Source organism: Takifugu rubripes, chromosome 20 (genome assembly GCF_901000725.2).
Source record: "Takifugu rubripes chromosome 20, fTakRub1.2, whole genome shotgun sequence".
Classification (NCBI taxonomy): Eukaryota; Metazoa; Chordata; class Actinopteri; order Tetraodontiformes; family Tetraodontidae; genus Takifugu; species Takifugu rubripes.
In genome coordinates this window covers 4,962,451-4,979,617 of record NC_042304.1, presented here as the reverse complement: position 1 = coordinate 4,979,617, position 17,167 = coordinate 4,962,451, and the positions used below count along the sequence as shown (strand labels likewise).

The window sequence follows — 17,167 nt, the reverse complement described above, 5'->3', positions numbered from 1 at the left end:
GCGTCAAATATTTGCACGAAGTTTTTTTGTTGTGTGTGGTTTTTTTAAAAGCATTTAATCACTATAAAACAGCGGTTCCCACATATTTCGCCCTTATAGGAATATCGATTCTAAAAGCTCTTATCGAGAAAAAAAAACCAATCACCAACTGGAGCGAATCGATTGCTTTTTTTCACTGATTGTAGTTCTTATCGTCAAAACATCGCGTGTGATTCGGGGATTCGGACTCTTCCGCGTGCGATAGCGGAATAAACTGGCCTCCGTCGGCAGAAAAATGTAAGTGCTGTTTATTTTCCTATTGTAATTTACATCTTAAACGATGCTAGCCGAGTTTGTAAAGTTTTAAGAAACCCCCGTTTACTGTGGCACGTGTTCGCTCGCTACTGTCAGCGCGCGCTCCCGTTCACCCGCAGGCACGTGCTGATTGCAGAGCCGCGGTCCGTCAGGTTAACGGAGAACCGGAGGCTGATAAAGATGGAGTTCGAGGAGTCCGGTATCGGGGAGGAATGCGGGGTTTTCGGCTGCGTCGCGGCGGGAGAGTGGCCCACGCAGCTGGAGGTGGCTCAGATTTTAACTCTGGGACTTGTGGCGCTACAGCACAGGTAAGAGGAGCGTGGAAACGTCAATAAACCACCATTCAACGATAATGCGTCACTCGCGAAGCCATTTTATTGCATCTTTTGCTGTTTAAAGTTGTCTAGTGGATTAGAACAGTTGAGCTCCACGCCTCCGAGTGAGGTCGAACAGGATTCTTCTTTTTTGGTTTCAAGTTATAAACTCGCAGCTAGGGAACTGGGCTGAGTGTTAAAAAAAGAGTTGGCAAGATGTGAAAATGTCAAAATAAGTGAAGAATTCGATTCCGTCACGTGGATGATCGAATGATCGACTCTAATTTAGCGTGATGTCTATTGTTAAAAACAAGGAGCGACTTGGTTCCAACAAGAGAACAAGGTCTTAAAGTACCAGGCATAACAAAATCTGTCAATCCTTTAAATCCATGATGTACAGTTATGTCGAAGAGTGAGCTAAATTTAGTTACCTATTTGCCTGAATGCTTATTATAGAAAATGCGTAGAAAAAACCCTTCTCCAAGCAATGCCATGTGACTTAATTTTTTTTCTTTTAAAAAAAGCAACAAAACTGATCATTTACTTTTCTCTTGCCCTAATTATAAAGAGTTCATACAGGATAGGGTTGGGGGTATATGTAGGCTATATTACCTCAGGCTTTGGTGATAGATCAGGAGATGCCATTGAGCAAACAGAGTTTATCTTAATTATTGGAATGGGATCCGGTTCTTCTTTATACTGAGCCTTTACTTTATCGGCAAGGTCAGACAGAAGGCTGTGTTTTTTAACTTGTCTTTGCGGGAAGGGCTCTGAAAAAGAAAACAAGAGTCAGTTCAGGTTGGTATTAAAGTATAATTCTTGCATGCTGGCAAACCAAAACTCTTTAGACCTTCACTGACACGCTGACCCTCTATAAATGTTATATCATAAACCTTTACTTTGAGATAAGGCTTTTGTGAGAAGACCTATCCTCTAGTTTAATTTCATTATCGGGCTTCACGGCGAGTCATGGGGCTTGGATTCCAAATAAAGGCTTCAGTTACTTCATGTGACTTACAAATTGATTGCAGAACAAGGAAAAAAATCATACCGTGGTCAACAGCTTTCCTCTTTATCCCTCTATTAGCTGCAGAGTTATCACCTTTTTCTGCCCCAGTTTCAAAAGACTCTGCAAATATACAAAGGCAGATATGAGAGAGCAAATACTTTTAAACTGTCTTTACGTCTAGATAAAGCTGTACAATCAAACGGGCCCGAGACTGCCTCTGACTTTTTAAAGTTTTTTTCGTTGACTTTGAAAAATGGATTTTTGCACCTGAATGAATAATGATAATGTGTTCACCCCTTAATCTGTGCTGTTGCTCCTGCTCTGTATGCTCTCTTGGTTCTTCACTGTTTTGTCCACCATTGAGACTCACGGATGACAGCGAACAGGAACTGGAGGACCTCTCCGTCGGTCCTGCTGTTGTGGTAACAGTGTTCATCTTTGAGGAATGGATGTGATCATTCTCTTCAGCGTCCTCCATCATCAGAAGTCTCTCTGAATCTGCTTGATTGTCTTCTCTGTCATTTGGTGAGCCTTGAGTGGTTCGAGTCATAATCGCGTCCACTTCGTCATAGAACCTCATAAGGCGTCTTGGGTCCGTTTCCTCAGTCCTGCCTCTCTGGAGGGAGCGATAAAGGTACTTGAGGTTTTTGTACTTTGTGTGACACTGTTTCCAGTCCCGTTCGATGCCTTGCTGCATCAACCTGTTGGAGATCTGGACAAAGATGTCTCTCTTTCTAGTAGAGCTCTCTAGCTGCTTGCACACCCGTTCGTCAGACCAGACTCGAATCAGCGCTCGCACCTCCCGGTCGCTCCAGTTTCGACCGGTGTCAGACACTGTGACTACATGGAACTGATCAGAGTCTGATGTGTCTTTGAGGATAAGGTGGGCATCTGATGTGAATAAAATAGATTCAGAAATTGGACCATTTCACACATTGTCAACCGACCAGGTTGTTTTTCCAAACATACCTGATCCTGCCCATTTCGCCTCCATGTCTGCATCCATGTCATAATCATTACTGTTGTCATCTGTAATCAAAACAGTGAAAAATGATCTTGTATTAAATCCAACACAAAGGTACACCTCAAAATGAATACCTACCGTCGTCAATTTCAATGACGATCTCACTCTCTGAGGCGCCTGCCTGTGCTAGCGACTGTAACGTCTCTGCTCCAGTTTCTCCATCGTACAACTTCTTCTGCATCTCTGTGGTTCCGTTTTCCAGTCCCTGGTCCAGCAGAATGGCTTCTACCTCATCAAAGAACTTCATGTACTTCCCCGGGCCTCCCAGTCCGTCGCCACCTGCCGCGTGGGCACTTTTGGCAATCTTGTAGTCGTACTTCAAGTTCTTGTATTTGGTGCGACATTGCTTCCAGTTGCGGACCACCCCGAATTTCCTTTGCATCTGGCGGGCCATCTCTTGGAAGATGGACTTGTTTCGTAAGGTGCATTTCAGGCACTGGCGAATGCGTCGGTCAGCCCAAACGCACAGAAGTGCTCGCACCTCATCGTCTGTCCAGTGACGGCCCCCTTCTTCAGAAGCACTCGCAGAATAAGGAAGAGCACGATGGAGGCGACTCCTAATACCTGTACATGGATGCACACTTGTGTTGCCACGGTTTCACAATCAATCTGTTAATTAGTAAATGAAAGAATCATTTGGTCAAACTTACATTGCCCTTCCTGTACTGGGATAGTGACAGAGCGAGGCTGGACACTCCGATGATTGTCCACATCCTCTACCTCCTCATCCCAGCCCTCCTGTGGCCTTCCATTTAACCCTGAGATGTAGCTTACTGCTGCGTCACGCTTCCTGCTCTGCTGAAGTCCCAGGCTCCTGCACTTGTCCTGACACTCCCACCAGCTCCGCACAATGCTGAGCCTTCTCAGCCGCTCTGAGATCAGCTCAAACGTGGCTCTGCTCTCAGCTACATGCTGAGCTCCTACTTCGTCCCACACTGACAAAAGAGCCAGCACCTCGGCTTCCCCCCACTGCCTTTCAGCCAAACCTTTTTCCTCTGCCACCTCTCTATCACCTCCTCTTTGTGTCTCTGCTCCTCTCTCCATGTTTGAGCTGACCTGGAAACGCTTTTGCCCAGTTAGTGTGTCTCTGCCGCCTGGTTCCCTTGGCAACCAGGCGGTTAAGCCTGAAAGCAACGCCTCCATGCAGAAAAGCAGCCTCACCACTGGCTTAAGCTCTGTGCCGAGAGGGCGGGACTAACTGTAATCTGAGAGGCAGCTTGGTAAATAGACTGAAACCGCAGCAAGGCGAATTCACTGGAAAAAGCAGCTCCGTGACTGAGGAACAGTCTTTTTTGCCCTTCCCTTTTGTGAGTCATATCAGTTTATTTTGCCTGGAGGATCAAATTGAGCTCTCACAACTGGTCGAATTCCTGCATGTTTTGTCTTGCAGAGAGAGTACAACATTTGCTTCCCACTCATTTCCACTCCCCAGTGATCAAAATGTGATTTTTAGCCATAAATCAGCTCACGTGCATATTTCCTCCTGCATAACTGCCTCTGACTGGCAGATGGGTCATGCTTTAATCCTTCTCTATAAACAGTTTTCATGTGATGTGCTTTATGTTTCTGTTAGAGGTCAGGAAAGTGCTGGCGTTGTCACATCTAATGGAGCCAATCCACCCACCTACTCAACCCACAAGGTAACATTTGCGAACTGTACTTCAATATATATCTCAAATGAGACGTTATTCCCTTGTGCACATACTGCTTAACTATTTTACAGTGATAATGGCTACATCTCACTATTTCTTATTTGGTTTCACTCTTGTAGGGAATGGGATTAGTGAACAGTGCTTTCTCCCCAGAGGCTCTTCAGAAGCTGCGCCATGACAACCTTGGCATTTGTCACACGCGCTATTCCACTACAGGCATCTCTGAGCTGCAGAACTGTCAGCCATTTGTGGTGGATACACTGCATGGCAAGATAGCTGTCGCGCACAATGGGGAGCTGATTAATGCTCAGGCGCTGCGAAAACGGGTGAGTGCGGACATGTTGGTCACATAATTGGACCCAGTTTGGACAAACAAATGTAGCCAAATGGCAAACACTCTAATATTGTACTGATCACCAAACACTGAAAACACTAGTAGTTTAAAGGAATTAATCCAGTCATTCAGCTGCAGTGCAACATGTTAAATTTCCTGTGTTTGCATTAATGCAGCTGTTGTTTGACCTCCAGCACCAGTGGAGACCCCCGCTTCAGCACAAAAGCTGCCGGTATTTGGAAACATTGACATGAGTAGCGATTAAGGTCTTAAAGATGTGATCAGGCCTCCTAATTCCATCCAATATTTATTCTGAGGGACCACAGGTCAGTCATCAAAGCCTCAGTGATGGAAATTATTCCAGTTAAGGCTGGTATTGGTTGTGAAAGATTTGTCAAATGGCACATTAAATCAGTACTCTAGGATTTATTTGCTAGACCAAAGTAAATGGCCAGACAGTCTACATAATAGATAAAAAATACTGCCACCATACGGCCATAGATGATCATTTTCTGGTGTGTCCCATGGACGTTTTACCATCGTTTGCTGCTGTGCAGGTGATGCGCCACGGTGTTGGCCTTTCTACAGGTTCAGACAGCGAACTAATCACCCAACTGCTGGCCTTGACTCCACCCATGGAGGAGCAGGATACACCAGACTGGGTTGCAAGGCCAGTGTTTCAACTTGCTGTTCTATCAATATTTACTTTATTTAATTTTCACCTAATTGAATTTTTTTTTTTTCTCCTGTTGTAGAATTAAAAATCTTATGAGCGAGACGCCCACTTCATACTCGCTGCTGGTCATGTTCAGAGACGTTATCTATGCGGTGCGCGATCCTTATGGAAATCGCCCCCTGTGCATCGGACGTATCGTTCCCGTATCTAAACTCTACAGTTCAGGTATCCCCAGCATGTCGTCCTTCTGATGTTTGTTTACTGATCAACCGGAGGATATTCTAACATTTTACAGTGTTCTGAAGGTTTACGCCAGAGGTCAGAATGTCAGCTGGTGGATGATTAACCTGACATTTTGGACCTTTGCTTAGGGTCTGGAGAACAAGATACCGAGGGGTGGGTTGTGTCGTCGGAGTCCTGCAGCTTCCAGTCCATTGGTGCCAAGTCAGTGCCCACTTCAGTCTGTTTTATAATTGAAGGATGTGTTCTGGAGGGTGACCATTTTTCTGTGCTTTGCTGCTTTCAGATATTACAGAGAGGTGTTGCCAGGAGAGATAGTCCAGCTGTCTAAGCATGGAGTCAAGTCTCTGAGTGTTGTCGCTCGTCCTGAGGGAGACGCCCCTGCTTTTTGTATATTTGAATACGTCTACTTCGCCAGGCCAGACACTATTTTTGAAGGTTTGATTCATTTTAGTGGCCCGTTCTTGTAGATATCCATGAGGAAGAGCGTGTGTTTAGTAGCACACGCTACTTTCCTGCAGGGCAGATGGTGTACACAGTGCGGCAGCGGTGTGGGAGACAGTTGGCCATCGAGTCCCCAACAGATGCAGATGTGGTCAGCACGGTACCAGAGTCTGCAACTCCTGCAGCGCTGGGCTACGCTCAGCAGGTCCGTCTGTAAATAGATCAGCTAATACTCCAACTGCATCCAAGATCTCTTCATTATAGTTCTTCTTGTCCTTCTCAGTCCGGACTGCCTTACATCGAGGTTCTGTGCAAGAATCGCTACGTCGGACGCACATTCATTCAACCAAATACTCGCCTGAGGCAGCTGGGAGTCGCCAAGAAGTTCGGAGCTTTGTCCGACAACTTTGCCGGGAAACGCGTGGTGCTGATTGACGACTCCATCGTCAGAGGCAACACCATCTCCCCCATTATAAAACTGCTAAAAGAAGCGGGTGCAACTGAGGTTGGTTGATTAACTGGGACGATCAGAGGGGTGGGCAAACAAACGGTGGTTGATAAGGAGTCGGTCAATAAAAGCCAAAGTTTGTGTTGAGGACTTTACATTAAAATAAACTCACAAACATGGGAATTGAAGTCTTTGCAAAAAAAAATGGAAATGTGCTGAGGACGTCCTTAAAAGTAAGCGTAAATTCAGGGACCCTTTTCTCTTTTGATAGGTGCATATCAGGGTTGCCTCTCCACCGATCAGATTTCCCTGTTACATGGGCATCAACATTCCAACCAAAGAGGAGCTCATTGCCAACAGGCCCGAGTTCAAGGACATTGCTGGATACATCGGTAAGCACCGTTACTGTACGAGCTATAGGCCAGTGTTCAGTGTCACTCATGCGTCCACCGCTGTTGTGTAGGTGCGGACAGTGTTAAGTATCTGACTATCGAGGGCCTGGTGTCGGCTGTCCAGGAGGGAATCGCCACAAAGCAAGAGAACAAGGTGATCGTGTCCCAGAAGAGAGTCGGTCACTGCACCGCCTGTCTGACAGGGAAATACCCAGTGGAGCTGGAGTGGTAACCTAAACGGTTTAAATGCTTCCGACGGCCTGCGCTCGTATTGTTTCACGCTGCGCACACTTGAGAGCAAACAATATGGTAACTGTCAGATTCTGATAGAACTTGAGTAAAACTAACCTATGAGACCACATGTGGATGGGACCAAAAAGTCACATACTTTGTTTATTCATTTGCATTATTTTGTTAAACACGCCTTTTATGATCATATAATCACATGTGCCTTTTTGTTTTCAATTAACTGGAATTTCATCAGTTTGTGAAAGGATAAATAAACCATAACTGCAATGAGAAGTTGTTTGGGAGACTTGTGAATTTATTGACATTAAAAAACATTTAAAATACCGTTCATTGAGAATGTACTGTAGAACAGGTGAATCTAAAAATCCCACAACCACAGCAGCAGTTTAGTAACAACGCTCTGATCTCGCATTGTTCCACATGGCACCGTTGCTATGGCAAGCAAATGCAACCGACAAGATTCCAGGACCTGTAGGCCGACTGCTCTCAGTGGTCACCACCAACTCCTGTTGAAGAGATGGTGAAAATGAAAATGAACAAAAGGGATAAAATGCCACAGAAATGCTCTAATCACATGGGGGAACAACCTGCGAGTAAGCACAACGGAAGGAGTGATCGTGCTCAAACAGCAGCACATCGAGAGAAGCTCACCTGGTTCACGGCTCATCCGAGTTCTCTCGGGGACTGAGGTGATGCGAGGGAGAAAGCTTTTTTTGGTCAGGCTGTTGCAGACGCCGTCACGCAGCTGCGCTGGTTCTGCCAGAGAGAGACGGCGCCTCAACATTTCAATGCTGTGGCGCTTGGACCCCGGAGAGGACGTGTAGGACTGATCTCTGGAGCGTTTGACTGGGGAGCTGTCCAAGCTTTCTTCACAAGCACGTTTCCTCAAAAGGGAGCGGTGAGGTGACAGGGCGAGCGCAGCCAGCGAGGAGGAAGAGCGGTTCTTGCTGGCGTCAGGGTTTTTGGCGCAAACCCGGCACGGAAATCTTTTGAAGAACGGGGACTTGCTCTGGCACACGAGCCTGTGGTACAGCTTTATAAAGTCTCTGTCCAGATCCTTGGCGGTGTAGGTGTTGTCCAATAGCAGAGAGGCGTCGAAGGAACGTTGGTGCCTGAGCCTGTTGTGACCCGTCGCTGTGGCTGACAGAGGCAAAAGGGGCTGCGCCTGGTCCAGGGGGGCTTCCTGAGGGAAAAGCAGCCTCTGGGCTGCAGGAGACTTGACTTGAGGCAAACAAACTTTGGGGCTTCTGGTAACGCTCTGAGGTGAACTGGGCTTCCTAGTTTGAAAGGGACTGTGTCTGGCCGGGGAGCTGTAGGCGTAAGTTCTGTCAGGGTGAGGCAGAGAAAGCTTTTTTGCAGTGGGATACAGACGGGGAGGGCTGACAGAATAACTAGACAGCTCCCCCTGCTCTGGCACATCGAAGGTCTCATCAGGTGAACAATTTTGGGGTTCAAAAGGGCCGGAGTTGTCAGAAAAATCCATGACGACGACTGGCCACTGCTGCGTTTTCCTCTGCGGGCTTCTTCCTCTCCCAGGAGACCGTCGCTGTGCTCGCAAAGGAGGCTGAAGATGGACATCCAAGCTGCTCTCACTGGCCATATCTGTTGGTCTGCAGTGTCTCAGCGTGACATCAAAGGTATCGCTCAGATGGCTTTTCTGTGACTGGTGCCGCCATTTTCGGTACCTCCTCAGCACCGAATCAGCCGCCTCGGAGATATTATGCCGAAGCCAGGCCTGCTCTAACCGAGTGATCATGCTGGGGTACAGCTCCATCAAAGAGGCGTTGCTTCTCAGTGAAATTTCCAATTCTTTGTCTTGGTCCTCAGGCTGGAAATCCACCATGGAAACGGACCACTGAGGCAACTGTGACGTGTCAATTCTTATCATTCCTGTGGAGCAAAATAAGAAATTAATCACTTTGTTGTGTCTAAAGGGTTCGACTACTGCCATTTTTTGTTCTCACCCTCCCCTTCCTCCTCCAAAGAAAATTGGGTTGAAGAAATGTTTGAATCATCACATTCACCATCATCTTGATGCAAGGAGTCCAACTGTTAAAAATTCACCGTTCACATTAGATCACAATCTTCAGTCAGTGAAATTCCGTGAAAAGAGTATATTTGATTTACCTGAGAGTCGCCAGTAAAGTCATGAGCTGCGACAGATATTATAAAGAGATGAATAAACGAGTGGGTTTAAACATTTTGTAGGTCTCTCTGGTTCCAGAGATGCTTACCTCTCGAGGACTCATCACTCACGTCTGTCGAGCTCTGAGGGGACATTGCGCTCAATTAAAATGTTTGTTAAAGGCTTTTTCATAGCTGTAACGTCGCTGCACATGTTTCAAGCAAACAAACCTGCGCTTCCATCTGCTTCAGCTTGACTTCTGACACGCTCATGTAACGTTTCAGAGCTTCAGGGCGGAGAAATGGAACAAATGAAGCAGATCTTAGGGCACTTGTAGGTATGGGAATACGTTCATTGTTGTTAACTTACTTTTAGGCGTTGTGCTGCTGAGATCCACCTCTATTGCTTCGTCTCCATGTTGCTTTGCTAGCTTTGAATACTGTTGAAAATATGTATTTTTTAAAATCACATTTTAATCACTATTATATCATTACATTTAGCTCTACGCAAAGTTAGCGGCGTCTGCTAGCAGCTGCTTCCCGACGGCCTCATTAACAAACCTTCTCTATGATTCGATCCAGTGCCCCTTTGTAGTTATGTAAGTTCACACCAAGTTTATCGTCCAAACACAACTTCATCTTGCCATCAAAATATTTCCTGACGACGTGGCCGTACAGTGATATTATTAAGCCGCCTGAACTAAAAGAGGTGCTGTAAATTCAAATTATTTTCGACACAAAATGAAGACCACTGATTGGACAGCGAAATGGTGCCTTCGTGGTCATAGGATATCAGGATATCTGCAGGAGGCGTTGGAATCTGAGTGATCTTAAAAAATGTTCGACATATATTAGCCTTTGTTTAAATTGACTTAATTGAAACGAGTAAATATTTTGATGGAAATAACCTGTAAGTATTTAGCTTCTCAGATCAGTTAATATCGCGTCTAATATCATAGAACTACAAAAGGTTGAAATCCAAACAAAAGTAAACGTCCAAATTTCTTAACTGTGGTCCGAAAACTGTCTGATTAAGATCTGTAATGTGATCTGTATGAGGCAAACGTGTTTCCATTTCATAAGTAGTAACAGTAACGTTTAAAAATATTAGACGCTTATGTCTCCGAGTTTTACAGAAGGACGTGAAATGGCCTTGAGTTGACAGGCGTTCTTTGTGAAACGTCACATTCCTGCGACAAATATCGTTTTATTATGATTATGTAGTTTCCATCGTGTCAACAAAAACACGTGCTTGATTCAAACAATAAATTAACTAAAATATCAGTTCTTGGTTCCTCAAATTTAGTAGCAAGATAGTGTGCCCGAGACGCCCATGAACATCGCGTAGATATGGCTGCTCGGAGTCGGACATTGCAAGAGCTCGTAGTCGCGGCTGCCTCTGTTCACTCGGACCGGGTAGCTGTGATATATGACGACGGTTCTGCGTCGGCCTGTCCGGTAACACTGTTTTACTCCGATCTAGTTCAACTCTCCAGTGAACTGTCTCGTATACTACGAAAGAATTGCTCTCCCAATTGCGGTGTAATTGGACTGTATTGCAATGATGATCTGTTCATACCTGTCTGGATTCTGGGGTGAGTTGTAAAAATGTGTCTTTCGCCACTTGTTTGAGCACATCGTGTCAGTGAGATACTCCCATGAGCATGTACATTGCAAAAGGATAATATGTTCGTTTGGTTTACCAGCATACTGGCGTCTCCAGCCGCTTATGTCCCATTGGACCCAGAAGCTCCAGGATTGCTCTCCGCCAGAGTCATGAACCAGTGTGGCCTCAAGTACTGTGCTGTGAAGACAGACCTCCTGCAGGTTTATTAGCCTTTTGCAATTGTCATATGAAAACCAACACATCAGAAATTTGCACCTCATCCATCATCCAGTGATCTTCCCCTTATCCGGAGTCAGATCATGGGGCAGTAGCCTAAGCAGGAAGGCCCAGTTATGGTTGGGGGCTGCTGAGTTGTTTCTAAGCTAGCAGGGATATGCGGCCAGCATGGTCTGAACCTTCCTGTGAGATGTCAGTGGAAACCCACACTAACCCGATGCCCAAGCCAGCTCAACTGGTTCCACTTGAGTTCCTCTCACCCTATTTCTCAGGGAGAGCCCAGACATCCACATACACTGTCACTGAAGAGACGTGGCCAGGCACTCAGACCTCACTCACTCTCTCACTTTCTACCGCTTGTTCCTCCACTGAGGGTCACGGGGGGACTGGAGCCTATCCCAGCACAATGGGCGGAGGCAGGGTACACCCTGGACTGGACGCCAGTCAATCGCAGGGCTAACACATATAGAACCAACAACAACCATTCTCTCTCACACTCACACCTATGGGCAATTTTAGAGTTTCCAATTAGCCTAATCCCCAATCATGCATGTCTTTGGACTGTGGGAGGAAGCCAGAGTACCTGGAGAGAACCCACGCAGGCACAGGGAGAACATGCAAACTCCACACAGAAAGTCCCCAATCAATCCCAACCGGGGATCGAACCCAGGGCCTTCTTGCTGTGAGGCCACAGTGCTAACCACCACACCACCGTGCCGTCGGCACTCAGATCTGAAATGAGGAAAAACCTGCCCACACCGAGAGATTGTGATCCACAATTATGACCTTGTATACTTTCAGCCATTTGAGACCGCTGAAGACCATAGGGGAAGGGAAAAAACATAGATTGGTGTAAACTAGGAGTAGGGCTGGGGAGTTAAGGCAGGGACAAAAAGAGTAGAATAAATGCATCTATCATAAATGCAAAATAGTTTGTTGTAGGCATTGAACTCTGGGGGTCATTGCGCAATTGTGGGGTCACTACCAGTAGCTAGCTACAGAGTGGCACAAGCAGACAGAAGAAAGAGGTGTTAATGAAATCAAACACTGACAAGATAATCAAATGATCCTCTTCTTCCATTACATTCATTCAATAATGCCACTATTGCTGTGAGTTACACAACTAACCACACTTTATTCTATGAGTATGCATAGTTTCAGTTTGTCAAGCCGATGTTAACACAGGTTTTAAATTCAGACACAGATACTGTATTTGAAATGTTTCCACTTCAGGTGACCTCCATAGATAATAATTTGTTATTTTACCATCTTCACATCTCCCTTTCTTTTCCTCCTCTGCTCCAGCGCTTCCAGGCGTCCCTTGTAGATCACATGTCTGTGGAGGTTTGCACAGTGTTGCCAAAGTTCCAACTTACCATGGTACTAATCAGGCCCCGGCAAGCCGCTGAGCACGAAGGACAAGCAGAAGAAGATGGAGTGCAGGCAGCAGATGGCGCTGGCGGAAGCGTTGCCGCTAAAAGGTTAATAGAGGAGGGACGCAGAGACCTGGCCTACGTGCTACACACTTCTGGGACAACTGGCCGTCCGAAGATCGTGAGAGTGCCACACAAGTGCATACTTCCCAACATAGTTCACCTGAGGTTGGTGTTTATTGCTGTTGAACATTGATATGTTGCCTTAACTTTTTAACTCGGTGCTGTTTATTAATCTTAGTGTGACATTTAAAGATACCCAGATTGTTGCTTTTTTCCCCTTAAACGCAGCACAACAATTAAAACAAGAAAAACGGGACAGTGTCTGTGAAAAAGTTTCAGAATTTGTGTTTTTTATTCTACAAACTAATCTCTAATGGATGAAATATATAAACATATGATTGTGTTTAAAGCATATGTAGCAGAAAAGGGACATTAACCAAAAAGCACCTTAAATCTGTCACCTATGATGTAATTTTTTCTGTGCAGTGATACAGGACAGATGTTGTTTATGTGTCTTCTGCATCTTAATGCCAAACATGTCTGCAGATGATCCCGTAATAACAAAAATAAGAAAAAAGCTGAATGCTTCCAACATTTTTAGCTATTTTCCCACTTGTTAATCAGAAACCTAAACCTTTCTTGGTGCAGATCTTTGTTTCAGGTGACCGCAGATGACGTGGTGTTCCTTGCCTCCCCTCTAACCTTTGACCCCTCTGTGGTGGATATGTTCCTGGCTTTATCATCTGGTGCTCGGCTGCTTGTGGTCCCCTCCGTGTTCAAGAAAAGGCCCGGGCAGCTGGCCCGGCTGCTGTTCAGACGTCACAATACAACTGTCATGCAGGTAAATGTGCTCATAGAGTCCTTTACCAGAGTCCTGCCGACCACTTTAACCTTTTCCTGTTTCCATAGGTCACTCCAACGCTGCTCCTCCGCTTCGGGCATCATATCCTAAAGGAGGAAGTGCTGTCGTCTGCCTCCTCACTGCGAGTGTTGGCTCTTGGGGGAGAGGCCTGTCCTCCCCCAGCCCTGCTGAGGAGCTGGAGGGACGAGCACAACAAAACAAGCATTTACAACATCTATGGAATAACAGAAGTGTCCTGCTGGGCCTGCTGTCACAAAATACCAGAGTCGGTGCTGCAGTCAACCGAGCAGTGAGCGCGCGATTAAACCAGAGTGTTAAAACAGGCTGCAGTCAGCGTGACGTCCTTTGACATGTCCTGTCTCTCAGCACGGAGTCCTTTGTGCCCCTGGGTGCTCCTCTGATGGACACAATCGTGGAGGTGAGAGACGATCAGGGCGGCGTTGTTACAGAGGGTGAAGGACAGGTCTTCATAGGTGATGTAGTAATACTTACACACACTCACACACACTGATGCAGATCTGAGTTCCAAACACGTGCACCTTACAATCATCTGTGCAGGTGGAGAAGAGAGAGTGTGCCTCCTGGACAAGGAGGAGGCGATTGGTCCCGGGACAATGAGAGCCACTGGAGACTGGGTGAACGTCAACAGTGAAAGACTCCAGTACCTGGGACGTAGGGATCGGCTCATCAAACGCCATGGAAAACGGGTCAACTTGGACAGCGTGCAGCAAGTGAGCTTCTTTCCTGCTTTTTTTTCTCTACCGTGCACATTTTACACAGGTACAACACATCGCTAACAGCAGTTCATGACAGCAGCCATGTGAATCAACACACTTCCTCTTAGTTTTTGCATTTCTGTCTCTGTGGAAGTTTTTTGTAAAGCTGGTTCGGAAACGCACGTGCTGCAGTTTGTGCAATTCACTGAAGGTGGCGCTGCAGGACGCAGTTCAGGGGGTGTGAATGACGTTGTTTGCGCATCTCGAGTAGGGAGGCTTGCATGTTGAAAACGGGCACAACCTTTTATTTTTATACCAAGAAGTCAAAGTGGCAGAGTTTTTCTTTGTTTTCCTGAAGCTAACCTGTATCTGTGTTCCCCCAGCTCATGCTGCGTCTGCCTCAGGTGGAGGCCTGCGCTGTGGCTCTGCAAGAAGGCTTCCGATTGCTTGCCTTTGTTGTGCCTTCCAGAAACCAGCCCGTGCAGCAGCAGCAGCAGCAGAGCGACCACCCCGGGCTGGCCACCCCGACGGAGCAGCAGACAGACGGCGACCTTCGCAGGCTCGTCTTAAACCAGCTGTCTTTGCTGCTGCCGTCGTACAGCGTCCCCGACGCGCTGCTGCTGGTCCCAGCGTTACCCCTCACTCCTCATGGTGAGTAGCAGACATGCTGTAGCAGAGGGGCGTCGGTTCGCTACTTCAGTCCTTCTAACGGTTGGCGCGTGGTCGCAGGCAAAGTAGACATGGGGGCCCTCGTGAAGCGATACCAGGGTCAGAGAAAGCGTTTAGGAATGTGTCCTTCATCAAGTGATGACAGCAAACTCAGGCAAACGGTGCAGTTCCTCTGGCAGGTAAACAAAACAAATATAAGATAATTGTGAGGATGTATGTGTATCACACTCTTTTTACAAAGCTAGCTGTGCATGGACAGGAAGCTCTTGGCCTGCCTGAAGATGTGACCATCGACGAGGACTCCAACTTCCTGTTGAGTGGAGGGGACTCTCTCAAGGCGCTGCACCTGCATGAAGACATCCTCGCAGCTGCAGGAGAAGCATCCCCAGAGCTTCTGGAGATCATACTCGACGGAACCTTCTCCGACGTCCTGAGCCATGTTACGAGAACGGCTCAAACGGCCACCCCCGGGAACAGGCCGCTGTCGCCCAGTGGGGTGGCAAAACGCCACACGGACCTTCCCAATGCGGCGCCGACGAAGAGAGAGCGTAAAGAGTCCAAGGCAGCAGAGGAGACTTGGGCTGTGAAGGTCCTAAGAAGAGCTGGTGAGGTGGTGGATATTAACATTCCAGAGACAAGCGTCCCAGATGATGCACTGAAACAGAAGTCCAGTGAAAAAGATGTTCTGGACCTCAGTTTGAGCTGGTCCTCAGACACTGGGAGATGTGTGGATGCCTCCCCGGTGCTCCTGCTGCGATACCGGACAGACCAGTGTCCCGCTGAGGGCAAAACTACCGTGATCATTGGCTCCCACTCCCACAGGATCCAGGCCTTGGACCTGATCAGCGGCAGCCTCGTGTGGGAGCGAGTGCTGGGGGGCAGAATCGAGGCCTCTGCCGCCGTGTCTCGCTGCGGCAGCCTCGTGGTCGTAGGTTAGTTCCTCCTGTAAGATCTAACGCTGGATCTTATATGATCTAAGACCACATTACGAGTGTGACGAAGACCTGTTTGGTTTGTCCCAGGTTGCTACGACGGCTGTGTGTATTTCTTGTGTACCGTAACTGGAGAGACACGGTGGATTTTTAAGACTGGCGATGCCGTGAAGAGCAGCCCTGCAGTGGATCCCGTCACAGGTCTGGTTATAGTGGGGTCACATGACGGCACCGTTTACGGCCTGAACCCAGAGGTGAGAAAAAGCCCATATTTCCATATCTAATGCGTGTCATCACAATAAAAGCCAAACTACTTTTGTAGTCAATCATCAAATCGGCTGTTCTCTCAGTCCGTGCAAATCTTTCTAGATGTCATAGTGACGGGTTACATCGGGTTATGAAACCATTCATGATATATTCAGTGGTCAACAACAAAATTGAGCAATACAGGAAGTAGAGGGCTTTTTCCCCACCCACGGTGACTGGACAGTGTCCAATGGCCTCTGTTTCTAGGTTGAACAGTGTGTTTGGAGGCGGCACTGCGGGGGCGGAGCTGTGTATTCATCCCCTTACCTGCAGACTTCGCTCAGGCAGCTTTACGTGGCTTCGCTGGGGGGTCACCTTCTCTGTCTCAACCCTGTGAGTTAACAAAAACTCCTAACTGGTAAACTGCTTTGTGTACTCGGGAATCCTCTGACTCGTTCCATCCCAGGAAAGCGGCGAGGTCCTGTGGTCGCACAGCAGGGACGTCCCGTTCTTCTCCTCACCAAACGGCGCCACGGGTCATGTTCTGATCGGCTCTGTGGATGGAAACATCTGCTGTCTCAACAGCGCGGGAAAACCGGTGAGCAGCAGGAGAGGGGAGAATGTTTTGTCCAATTAGAGTAAAGATAAGGGATTTTTTTTAACTCCATTTCAAGATAACAATGCAAAAGGGTGTTAACTTACTGTTGATATCATTAGTATTAGTTGTGAGTGTTGAGATTAAGTCACTGATTTTGAGAATAGGAGGCAAAAATATATATTCTGTTTTTCTGTATTATTTCCATTTCCATGCAGATGTGGGAGTTTCTAACAAACGGGCCTGTGTTTTCCTCGCCGTGTGTCACGCCGGACCTCCGGCAGGTTCTGTGCGGGTCACACGACGGCTCCTTGTACTGTCTGAACTGCGCTGACGGCTCTCTGGCCTGGAGCTTCCGGACCACAGGGAAGGTTTTCTCCAGCCCTTGCGTGTTTGACGGCTCAGCGGTGGGCAGGTGGGGAACCCTGGTGGGCCTGGCGTCCACAGACGGGACGGTGTGGGTCCTGGACGGACGGGACGGGCGCATGCTGGCCTCTTTAACCCTAACTGGGGAGCTGTTTTCATCGCCAGTGGTGTGGGGACGCTCTCTCGTGGTCGGCTGCCGCAACGACTTTGTGTATTGTTTAAATCTGACTGTCAAAGATGAACTCCCTGAAGGATAAAAGGCTTTTTTGAAAAACTTTTGTACGCGTCAGAATGAAAATAAT

At 47.3% G+C, this 17,167-nt stretch overlaps 4 protein-coding genes across 8 annotated transcripts; 2 read left to right on the top strand and 2 right to left on the bottom strand.

The window, feature by feature from the left end:
- The first annotated feature begins 38 nt into the window (after positions 1–38).
- ppat (phosphoribosyl pyrophosphate amidotransferase) lies at positions 39–7,349 on the top strand. Of its 4 annotated transcripts, none has more exons than XM_029828369.1 (12): positions 39–276; positions 431–602; positions 4,215–4,281; positions 4,413–4,619; positions 5,185–5,297; positions 5,383–5,528; positions 5,675–5,747; positions 5,830–5,981; positions 6,065–6,192; positions 6,271–6,492; positions 6,707–6,827; positions 6,899–7,349. In XM_029828369.1, exons 2-12 carry the CDS (start codon positions 475–477, stop codon positions 7,057–7,059), a joined length of 1,518 nt encoding a protein of 505 aa, XP_029684229.1. In that variant the 5' UTR covers positions 39–276; positions 431–474; the 3' UTR covers positions 7,060–7,349. The 4 variants fall into 4 exon arrangements, with proteins under 4 accessions (XP_029684229.1, XP_003973898.1, XP_029684230.1 ...); XM_003973849.3 differs by having other exon boundaries at positions 391–602; XM_029828370.1 differs by lacking the exons at positions 39–276; positions 431–602 and adding an exon at positions 2,414–2,500.
- On the bottom strand, positions 623–3,713 carry LOC105417903 (uncharacterized). Its single transcript, XM_011614557.2, has 6 exons — positions 3,292–3,713; positions 2,720–3,205; positions 2,587–2,646; positions 1,912–2,508; positions 1,660–1,737; positions 623–1,378 (listed from the first exon to the last, which is right to left on the bottom strand). The coding sequence occupies exons 1-6, from the start codon at positions 3,683–3,685 to the stop codon at positions 1,212–1,214; spliced, it is 1,782 nt and encodes a 593-aa protein (XP_011612859.2). The 5' UTR covers positions 3,686–3,713; the 3' UTR covers positions 623–1,211.
- A 1-nt stretch (position 7,350) lies between the features above and the next one.
- On the bottom strand, positions 7,351–9,984 carry LOC105417902 (uncharacterized). Of its 2 annotated transcripts, none has more exons than XM_029828368.1 (8): positions 9,762–9,984; positions 9,571–9,640; positions 9,432–9,487; positions 9,311–9,344; positions 9,204–9,229; positions 9,041–9,125; positions 7,702–8,966; positions 7,351–7,662 (listed from the first exon to the last, which is right to left on the bottom strand). In XM_029828368.1, exons 1-8 carry the CDS (start codon positions 9,837–9,839, stop codon positions 7,570–7,572), a joined length of 1,707 nt encoding a protein of 568 aa, XP_029684228.1. In that variant the 5' UTR covers positions 9,840–9,984; the 3' UTR covers positions 7,351–7,569. The 2 variants fall into 2 exon arrangements, with proteins under 2 accessions (XP_029684228.1, XP_011612857.2); XM_011614555.2 differs by having other exon boundaries at positions 7,351–7,582; positions 7,728–8,966; positions 9,762–9,981.
- Positions 9,985–10,308: 324 nt separating this feature from the next.
- Positions 10,309–17,146, top strand: aasdh (aminoadipate-semialdehyde dehydrogenase). The gene is made up of 14 exons (XM_029828365.1): positions 10,309–10,795; positions 10,907–11,027; positions 12,349–12,644; positions 13,128–13,320; positions 13,389–13,630; positions 13,708–13,814; positions 13,900–14,072; positions 14,441–14,708; positions 14,787–14,905; positions 14,986–15,658; positions 15,749–15,912; positions 16,172–16,297; positions 16,371–16,502; positions 16,718–17,146. The coding sequence occupies exons 1-14, from the start codon at positions 10,551–10,553 to the stop codon at positions 17,120–17,122; spliced, it is 3,264 nt and encodes a 1,087-aa protein (XP_029684225.1). The 5' UTR covers positions 10,309–10,550; the 3' UTR covers positions 17,123–17,146.
- The last annotated feature ends 21 nt before the right edge of the window (positions 17,147–17,167 follow it).